Source organism: Chelmon rostratus, chromosome 16 (assembly GCF_017976325.1).
Source record: "Chelmon rostratus isolate fCheRos1 chromosome 16, fCheRos1.pri, whole genome shotgun sequence".
Taxonomy (NCBI): Eukaryota; Metazoa; Chordata; class Actinopteri; order Chaetodontiformes; family Chaetodontidae; genus Chelmon; species Chelmon rostratus.
The window spans coordinates 13,741,042-13,751,487 of NC_055673.1; the positions used below are offsets into that span (position 1 = coordinate 13,741,042).

Sequence of the window (10,446 nt, forward strand, 5' to 3'; positions counted from 1 at the left end):
GTTCGCTACGGAGTGCGCTCGTTTTCTATACCGTGATGGCCCTGGACCCCGATCGTGTGAGTGTCCAAAGGCGCTGGACACACAGGAAGTAGTAATCATCAGTTTTTCGTCGGGTGTAAACAAGTAGCTGAAGGCCATAGAATATCGTTGTATGTAATGCAAACCATACTGTTAGATAGGCAAATTTGTTACTGTTAGCAAGGTTAAACTGCGCGAATTGCTAGCTAACACTTTAACTCTGCCATTACTGTGTTAACCAGCTTGGTCGTGTTCGCTAACGTTAGCTAGTTAAATGTTTGCTTAGATGAGCTACTAGCGGTTTCTTTTTAACGGTAGCGTTAACGCACGTCTAACACATCCAACAATGGACATTATCGAAACACCATACGACGAGGATGCTGAATTTATTGAATGCAGGGTAAGCTATTGAACCTTTTCTTACATACACTTGGCTTACATGATAGCTATCGTTAGCTTACATGCGCTTAATGAAGTCGGCGACTGCAAGGTTCAAGACCAAAATGCAGCGTGGATTTTAAATAGCGTTTAGTGAATGTGTACTCTCTTTTTCAGAGTAATTTGAAACACTTAGCTATACATAATTCAGTTCAATACCGCAGACTTGAGAGAGCCCCCTCTTTTATCAGCGCTGAGTGTTAGCTGAAGCTAGTTTGGGTTGCTGTTGGCTAGTTATTGTTAGACATGTTGCCATTGTCTTCTCCATCCCGTTTATGGCTATGAGGATGCTTTAGTTTAGAGACATGTACCTTATAAATTGCCATCGTCGCCGTGATACTGATCGTTTTCTGTCTTCTCTTTTAACCCAGTTCTGTGAGAAATCCATAAGAGGTGATACCTTGTACAAGATACACCTGACTACACCAGGACATATAAAGGTACACAGCACCATTTACTAGAGCAGAAACATGCAATCTGTGAAAGTTGTGTTGAATACTAACGTAGCTAAACGCCTCCTGATTGACTTCAAAGTGAATGGTCATTTAACACTTTACTGTGACTAGTGTTTTTACCTTGATTTGCTGTTTTTTTCTTTTCACCCAGTCACAGGTCTTCCACAAGTTCAAGATAAAACTAAAGCAGGACACAAAGAGCATCCGAAAGTGATATTTCACTATTGTTCGATATGAGCAATGTCTGGGGACTTTTATTCCTTGTTCACTGTCTGAGCGTTATATCTTAGCAACAACCTGAGGGATTTTCTTCAGATGTGGCACAAACGCTCACTTGGACTCAAGGAACAGATCAAATTTTGGTGGTCAGAGGATGCTGGACAACGTCCATATTTGAAGCATTGTAGTCCAGCACAGTTTTTTTACAAAACTTTGTATCTTTTATTACATTTCTTCAAAGTCTTCACTACATATATTACAGGTCTGGACAGACAAGGATGTGAACTTTAACTTGACTGGTTGGTGGCGACGTACAACCATGATGCAGTCGTTCTTTTTTTAAAATACCTCTCCGGTGTTTTATCTCTGACAAATTGCCTGCTGTGACCTCACTTCTGTCTTGCCACCCAATCTTCTGTGCACCCTGATATGTCCAAGTTGAATAAGATGGTGGAACAGTACGTCCCAGATCAGTGATAACAACTGGCAAGGTGTTCCACTTGTCTTCTGGGTCAGAGCTGAAGCTGACATTCTGACATCCATTGGCATTTTCATCCATGCTAGAATTTTGTATCCTGGCTAGAATGGCTGAATAACTGTCAAGTGATCAGTCACTTCTTTAGCAACAATGAGCAGCCCTGGGAAAATGAATGCTTACCAACGTTTGTCTTGACAATCAAGAAGACCATATCTCACTAGTTTTGGAGGATCATCCTGTCCTTGAAGAGTGTACTTTGCAGTAAGTTTATGGCACGTGAGAAGACGACACATTAACACATTTAGGTCAGACTGACCTATACGACTTGTCTCTTGTTTCATCGTTTCACGTCATCGTTTGTAGACGATTGTGATGGAAGCAACTTCACAAGAACGGCAGCTGTTTGTGTTTTTGAAAAACAGGCTGTGTAACTGCTATGCATCTCAAAATGTCTCCTTTCAGTACTTTCTGAAGTATCCATTTTCTGGAGGCCATCACCCATAGCAGAAGTTGCATTTGTGTTGGGCCTCATGAGTCAAGCATTGAGAATCAAGGCTACAACAACACAGCTTTTAGCCATGCTTCTTTCTCACACCACACCATTGGAATGGTCGTCGGTGGTTTTGTACATGACAACCAGAAATCCTGCATTTCACAAGAATATTGCGATGATTTGAGTGAAGCTTGATGAAAATCTCCAATGGGGTTTGGTCATATGGTCAAGGCGACCTTAGGCCTTCTGTAGAACAGCATTTCTTGAGAGGTCCTCTTACTTTGTTAGCAGGCTCTTTGAGTGGCTTGTCTCATATTGAGGATGTCCTTGAGCCACTGTCTTATGTGCACTGTAATTGAAACATGTTGTGGCAACTCCTTCTGGAAACTTTCCAGCTGAGGATTGTGTAAATTTCTGGACATCTTCTGCTACGGCTTTGAGCTGACCAAAAGCTGCAGTACTCCAAAGTTAAGCGCATGTAACTGTTCTTGGATGTGGTGGTTTTACATTGTGAGAGGGAGCCAATCACAAGAGACCCTGTCATGTATTGGTGGGAAGGATTGACAACTGACCTCACACTCAATGCTTTCACAACGTGTATTCCTGGAAAGTCAGGCCTGGAAGACAAATGATGCATTAGCATGGACGATACTTTGACAACTGAGCATTACAACTGTTAATACCTTGTCCACGCTGTGTAACAACAGCAACTTGGCAGCAGCTTCAGACCTTTGTCACTGACTACACTGGAAGCGTCTAGCAACAGTACTGGTGTGTGTTCAGCTGTGTTTTTGGCACAGCTTACAGCCCAATACACAACCAGTGTGGTTATGCACACAAGCAAAAGTTGCTTGAACATCGGTCAATGCCATTTGGTCGTTTTGCTTGTGTTGAAGAAAACTGGATACTGCTTCTCTGCATACAGATATTGATTTTTACCTTGAATATGGTCTTTAACAGGTAATCTAATGTCCTCCCAGGAAGACATCTTAATGTATGTCATTATATTCAAACATGACATTTAAAAAACTTACATGCAGGAGGACACACTCCTTTTTCTTAACTACTTTATTTCCTCATGAACTCACTGTGAACAAAATCTAACTCAATAAAAAACGGTCAGGAATGTACCTTTACTGCACCTCAAATGAGCTGTGGTTTTGGTTAACAATTATGTGTTAAAAATATGTTTCCATGATACATCTCTTTCTCAATTTGAAGCAATGGTGAACCCTAATTAGTGTCCTGTCTACCCAGCACTGATTGACTTAATTCTGCTCTGCTTTTGTTCCTGGCAGAAAGAGGATGTCCTTGTTGCTGCGGGTAAGTAAACGGCATCTTCAGCCCTTTCATTTTGTTCTTCTCTGGCCTTGAGTATATTTGCTGTCTATTCTGGCAGGTAATTCAGTCCACACACAAAGGTAACAGAGATCGCGCCAATCTGTTGCCTGGTTGTAATGGACGACAGTTTAAGTCTAGATCAGATCTAGATCATTGGCAGTGATCCTCTAAGAATGGCCATGAACTCAAAACAAATCTTTGGCTTAGGCCCTTTTGTTCCAATTCAGGGGAATCTTGGCTTACCTGCACAGAGTCCAGGCCTCACCCCGCTGAACACTTTTGAGATGAATGGCAACACCAACTACGAGTCGGGCCTTATCGCGCAACATCAGCGGTGCACCTCATTAATGCTCTTGTGGCTGAACTGGAGAAAATCCCTGTAGCCAGGTTCCAAAATCCTGTGGAGAGCTTTCCCAGAAGATTGGAGGCTGCCATGGCAGCAGATTAATGCCAGCGGTTTTGGAATGAAATGTCCGACAATTGCACAAGTCTAAAGCTTAGTTGTCCACATACATGCCACATAATGTATGTTGGTGAGTTCTTCAGCATAGTTAGTTTGCACAGTGTCCCAGAGAGCCAAAATGGCTCAGCAGCTGTGTAAATCCAGCTAGGCTAATTGCCAGACTGATGCAGATCTTGTAATAAATTAATTGCTGGAATTGGCACATCATTCTGGGAACTGAAACTGGCCAAAACTAACCAGAGTGCATTTAACTGGAGCTGACTGTCAGTTCAAATGTCAACATGGATGACCTGTTGTATTTTTATCTTGTTAACAGTGGAGGACAGGCGTTCCACTGTGCACCTCCTCTTGGGGAAATGAGGTGATTGCTCTTGGTAGTTGAAGCACGCTGGGGAAAGTTACTGGAGGACAAAATCCTCAATAACTGAGGAGTATCCAGCATTTTTCTCCTTCCCGTTTATGGACTGCACAAAAACAGTTACTGTAGCTCAGGGTCCTCTGCTGTTATCCCACAATGTGCGCTGGGATTATGTGGTGTTATTGTGCAACATTAACTAGTTGGATGAGAAACCTCTTGTATAGTAATCAGTCACTGATTGCATCGTACGAAATGACCTCAATTTAGGCTGACAGGCTTACGCATTTACCAGCAGGAGAATGATTATAGAGCCGCCACCTGGACTTGAACCGTTCCAGATACAATGGCATCAGGGACTTGGATAGCAGGTGAGCTGGGCTCCGCTTGCTGTGAGCTCGGATGGGGAAAGGCACCTTCTGCTGTGTACCCTAGTCTGTCAGTTTGGAGTTGGTGTGCACAACTGGCTGGCTTTGAGAAAGCTCATTTTCTTACTGGTGCAGTCTCTTAAAAACATATACAAGGACCTCTGTTTCATCTGTACAGGAAGAGTTTGTGGACAGTTTTACATTCACACAAGTTAGCTACCATCATCAAACGATCTCGTATGAGCTGGACTTGAGGCTTGTTGGACAGGATTGTCCTCTGCTAGTGTCCTGTGTGTTAACACTTCGTGTTAATTCATTAATGCCACTCATTCACCCATTATTCGAATGAGGGGCACTTGTACAAACACTCCCCAACATCTCTGTGGTTCAACACAGACAAGCGGATGCACGCACCAAATGTCAGCAGGGTGTTGAGCAACTATGCAAACAAGCTGATGGTTTGATCCAACTTTCTTTCACGTTCATGTTATTTGCGTGTATAAAAGAAACAGCCACAAAAATGATTCCAAACAATGACTGTGCACTTTAGCTAATGTGCAGCCTGAGGAAGCATGTTCCAGTTTTTCCAGTTGAATGTGGTGCACACTCACATACAGAAAAACAGGTGGATTTCTGTTTGTTTAAACTGATCAAAGAGCTGCTGCATGTTCATTGAACTGAACATGTTTTTATGTTTTGTGACTATTTTGGGGATGTTTTCCTCTTTTTTTCCACATAGGAAAAATAATTTTCCTCTACTGTTGCCAATTAGGTTAAACATCAGCATTTAGCTGCTTACGTGAAGGCCGTATTGCCTCACCAAGTGTGACTTTTTTTGCAAAGTAAATGTTTGTATACCATAAAATCATGGTCTTGGTCAACATTACTTTGCCTGAAGACATTTGCACAGCAACACCAGAGAATTACGAGACACAGAAGATTGCACTCTACGTTTGTCTCACAGAGATGACTTGTCTGCTAATGTAAGTAGAGCAGAATTTGAGGATGGAAGTGTTCAAAGGTGAAACTTTGCAGATCATATATGAAAACATATGACTACTCATTTGCAGGAGCCAAATTTCTGATGTCAGAAGAAGAATTCAGCCCTTTTGGCTGCAGATACAGTAACAGTATGCTTATTACATTTGGTCTGTCATATACATGGAATATGGGATTATTCACTAATAAAGCTTGAGATCTGACATCATGCATGTTTTGAGGCAATTCTTTTGCTAACGACCAGTCTTTGGATTTCTCAGGGCTTGCTGTCAGACATCACACCTTACCGGTATTTGAGGACATTGTACAATATCTGGATTACATGAAGCTTGATGAGCCCATCATTGGTGAATAATTTAATACAATTTTTGAACAAGTTTAAGTTTTTCATTAATTCGATTCCTATTTAACTTTTTTTCTGTTCTTATTTCTTAGGTTTGAACTATTTGGATGAAGTACCTTGTAATGATCCACAAGCAGGCCCCAGATACACATGTAGGCTATGTCATCAGACTGCAAACCTCCCAGAAATGGTCCGTCATGTGATTGGACGTAAACACCGGCAGAAATATCTGGTAAGGTGTTGTTAACATTATTAGAAAACTCCAGTTGAGCTTCCTGATCGTCTGCTTTGCTTTCTAATTTAGAGGGCGATACAGAATGAGAATACTTTACCTTTGTGTTTATATAGGAACTGAAACGGCCAGACTTGGTGACCTGGGATAAACAGTCCATAATATCCCAAGGAGGAAAGATCATACGAGCCAGAGCCGAGATAATAGAAAGACAGGATGGACGGGGAAATCCATTGGTGGGACATACAGATTTCAGCAACCACACATGTTGATTGTTATGAAATACTATGTACTTTTAAAATCATAACATAATAATTTTGAGATTAATGTACGTGTTTTTTGTGTTTCAGCTGATGGCGAAAAAGGGGAAAGAGGGCAAATTCAACATGTCAACAGGTACATTCATACTGTGATTCTGTGTAGCAGTAGGCACTGGATAAGATATTGGTAAGGTTATTGTTCTCACGAGCCTGTGTGAGCATCAATTAATGCATAGAAATGTCAGGGTCACTAAAAATGGATGGCTATTGGAAAAAGGTTTGCCAACATGTTCAACGCATGACTCACCAACACACATGTTTTGAAGCGGATATTGATATCAACCAATAGTCATCTATTACCTAGTTTTTGATAAGAACTCCTTTAAATTTTCTAAATGGTATTTTTATCACTATGTTTATGTACTGAGTGTGACTTTTACAGTTGAAAAATAAAGTGAAGACATGCACAGATGCCAATGTATCTGCAATAAGATGTTATCGACTGATTTGTCTGCCCAGCTGATTTAACGGCCTGGTCTACTCATGGTTACTGTGAATTCGATCGACAAACCCACACATGGAAACATAAGTTCAGTATATCATTCAGTGCAACAAACTGTTTCTGTTTATTTAGACTTGTGACATGCCTTTAATGTGATACATTAAACTCACCAAACGAAGGAAACGCTCATATGAGCAGTATTATATGCAATGTTATTTTCAGCAAATGATGAAATGACCTCTGCTGTAAATCAGAAGAATTCTTGGGGGCCTAATTTCACCTGCAGTTGAACAGTTTATGAGTCGCTGCACGTAGCACGTGGTTGAGGGCCACTGCAGCTATAAAGGAACTATTAATAGAAAATATGCAAATGAGGCCTTAGTGAGTTATATTTTACTTAAACTATGTTTACTCTTGTGTCCTAGTTCCCCCAAGGCAGAGGCAAGACAGAGCCGGCAATGTCTCCCAGAGTTTGACCCAAAGAGATGTGCCATCACACCAACCACAACTGAAGGACTATCAAGATGAGTTCTCTCACCAAGGGAGGTATCCCCCAGGCCACTCAGGCACACCCCCATTCCATTCGGAAGACCCTTACATGTTGAGCCGTGATAGACAACTACATGACCGGGAGGATGCTTTCAGCCATGGCCGCATGCAAGAGGAGCTGCGTGAAAAAAATATGTACAGACCTGAGTACAAGCACCCTGATTATCGTAGGGAGTACGAAGCAGAATATGTTGAGGATCCACAACGAAGAGCCGTGCTTGAGCCTGGTGGTGTACCCATGTATGACTCAAGAGTTGAGATACCCCGTGGCCAAGCTCAGCATGTAGAGTATTACTCAGAGGAGACTCCGCCTGACAGAAGGCCCTACCCAGAAAGAGATCTGCTGAAGGAGTTCTACTCTGAGGAAGTTAGGCGTGGGCGAGTTCGTTCTGCTGAGTATCAGCCCGCACAGCCAGCGTATCCAGAAGGTGATAACCACCGGTGGTCTGTGGACAGGGAGTCTGGTAGACATGACAGTGTGAATAGAGCAGGTAGGCAGGGATCCAGTGAACCAGAGGCCAAGAGGAGGAGCTTCCCCACGCCTGTGGAGAGTGACTGGTCGCGTGACCGTTTGTTTAATATGAACAGCGATTATTGCCACGACACAAGAGAACCACATCAAGAAGATGCAGTTGCCAACTCTGGGCCGAGCAGAACAGGTTCCCTTAACTTCCAGAGACAAGCGGAAGTCACCAGGTCCTTGTCCGACATCCCAGAGCCGTTCAGGCGCTTCCTGAAAGGAGCCACTAAAGATGAGGGACACTCTAAAAGAAAAAGAAAGAGTCGCTTCTCTGATGCCACTGCAGAGGAGGTGGAAACGACAAAGGAGATGTGAGTGATAATGTATGTGGTTGTTTTTCTTTCAAGATTGCTCTCTATGAAGCTGGCTGGTACCTCTTTAAATTGTTTTATATTGTTTGACTGAATTCTTTGTGTTTTCATCATCTTGCATTATTTGTTCTGGACATGTGTGATTTCTGCTTAAAGGTTCAGTGATGAGTATGCTCCTCCAAATCTAATGTTTGGAGGTCATCCGAGACCAGTTCGTGCACCGTTGAGACCAGAAATCCATGGAATACAACACTCCGACCTGCGCACAGAATCACAGGTAGTTAAATGCAGAATTAGATCTTTGTTGCGATTAACCTGCCAATATCATTATATTATGTAACTATAGTGATGGTGAACTGCTGTTTTCTAGGGTCCACATCATACTGAAAGCTACCAAAGAGGAGGCTGTGAGTCAGCGGGTGTCTTTGATTTGCTGGTAAGATCATGAATCTGTATTTGCAACACGCACCAGTGATGTATTTGATATGCAACCTTTCATTGAAGGAAATATCTTAATTATGTCTCTTTCCCTAGAAAAACATTGAAATTGAGAATGCAGAAGAGGCTGACTTCCTGAAGAACAAACTTTGCGACCTTCTAAAAGAATTCAAGACCAAAAAATTAGAGAAAGCTGGGGTATGTGTCACCCTGCACGGGGTCATCTTTCTAACTAATGAAGTTTAATCCTCTCCCTCTCTGCAAAGTAGTAGACATGAATTAAAGAAGCACACGTTTTTTTTTTTGTTGTTGTAGCAAAATAGTCTCGGTCGGGCAGTCATCTCCAAAGACTACAACAGCTTAAAGCCGGACTCAGAGCTGTCTCCAAGACACCAGTATGAGACAATGCAGAGAGAAGATTCAGACCTTCGACATCCAGGTGACCTCTACTTTAAAGAAGATCACAGGGGAAGAGGCTGGAACCAGCGTGAGCGTACACCCGATGAGCGGTTCCATCCTGTACGTGGGGAACCCAGACACCCAAACTTAAACAGGAGCCGTTATGAAGGTGAATTGTAAAATGCATATGCTCGTAATGTATGGTTTTCTCTATAATGCATACCAAATATTAATGGGTGGGTTTATACTTCTGTCAGATTTGACAAAATATTCTTCATTTAAACACTTATTTGATTTAAGTTCTTTTCCCGTTATTTTTCTTTTAGAGGTTTTTGGGCTGCCTGAGATGCCTCTGACACCACGTGCCACCCGTGCAGATGAGCCAGAACGTTATTCTGAAAGGTTTCAAGAATCCAGGCACCCTCAGAACGTCCAACCTGCTGCAGGGGAGTTTTTGGACTCCCGCTCCTCTGCACCTCCCCTCCATGTGGATCGAGGACACAGGATAGACAGGGGCCCCCGGTACTCAAGCAACCTGGACAAAATCACCTCCACACTCCTGGAACTCGTGGCAAGGAAATAATAATTTCCATGGTTGTTGTGTTAGAGAAATATCCATACATTTAATGGATGTTGTGAATTTATGTTGAATTTTATTCTTCCATGTTCTTTGTTTTCCAGTTGTTCGCTTTAGGTGTTTGTGAAAAATTTTGTTCTCAAAAAACTGAAATAGGATGTGTTATAATGTTTATGTAAACATTAAAACATTTGTCTATTTCATCTGTCATGTCTGTCAGTTTTTCATATTACCGTCCACCAGCACCGAGAATAGCAGTATTAGTGATTTTTGCCATATTAGTCTTAACTGTGCAGCATATTTAATTAATCTTATTTAAACTGAACATAAATGATGTTTTTAGACAATTTACAGTAGACATTTTTGAATAATATTTTCTAATTTAAGAGTGAAATGAAACCATTAAAACATTACTAAATCTGTCACTTCAATTCTGCCTGTTACTGTATTACTATTAGCAGCAGCATTCATATCTTTTACTGTATCACACAGTGCAATTGGACATACCTCCCACATTAAAATTGGACATACTGTAGTTTTACCAGTTCACTTATGTTTCACTGTGATACATTGACTTAATAAATTGATCATATACCCCATATCTAATTTAATTTAGCACAATTAATGAAAACCTATAAGAGATTGACGGCGTTGGTCAGGGAACGTAACTGTGACGTCATCGCGTTCG

The 10,446-nt window shown here is 41.7% G+C and overlaps 1 protein-coding gene across 3 annotated transcripts; it reads left to right on the forward strand.

Moving 5' to 3' along the window:
• The first annotated feature begins 60 nt into the window (after positions 1–60).
• Positions 61–10,042, forward strand: si:ch211-13c6.2 (uncharacterized protein LOC100000125 homolog). Of its 3 annotated transcripts, XM_041956020.1 has the most exons (13): positions 61–418; positions 828–896; positions 3,400–3,424; positions 5,888–5,974; positions 6,063–6,202; positions 6,319–6,438; positions 6,553–6,598; positions 7,390–8,344; positions 8,501–8,621; positions 8,715–8,780; positions 8,879–8,980; positions 9,098–9,350; positions 9,508–10,042. In XM_041956020.1, exons 1-13 carry the CDS (start codon positions 365–367, stop codon positions 9,762–9,764), a joined length of 2,295 nt encoding a protein of 764 aa, XP_041811954.1. In that variant the 5' UTR covers positions 61–364; the 3' UTR covers positions 9,765–10,042. The 3 variants fall into 3 exon arrangements, with proteins under 3 accessions (XP_041811954.1, XP_041811956.1, XP_041811955.1); XM_041956022.1 differs by lacking the exon at positions 3,400–3,424 and having other exon boundaries at positions 365–418; positions 9,508–10,040; XM_041956021.1 differs by lacking the exon at positions 61–418 and having other exon boundaries at positions 830–896; positions 3,650–5,974; positions 9,508–10,040.
• The last annotated feature ends 404 nt before the right edge of the window (positions 10,043–10,446 follow it).

Coding starts and splice junctions, on each gene's coding strand:
- si:ch211-13c6.2 (XM_041956020.1), top strand. CDS start 365: ATGGACATTATCGAAACACCATACGACGAGGATGCTGAATTTATTGAA. Junction 6,439..6,552: donor ATGGACGGGGAAATCCATTG/GTGGGACATACA, acceptor TTTGTGTTTCAG/CTGATGGCGAAAAAGGGGAA. Junction 6,599..7,389: donor CAAATTCAACATGTCAACAG/GTACATTCATAC, acceptor CTTGTGTCCTAG/TTCCCCCAAGGCAGAGGCAA.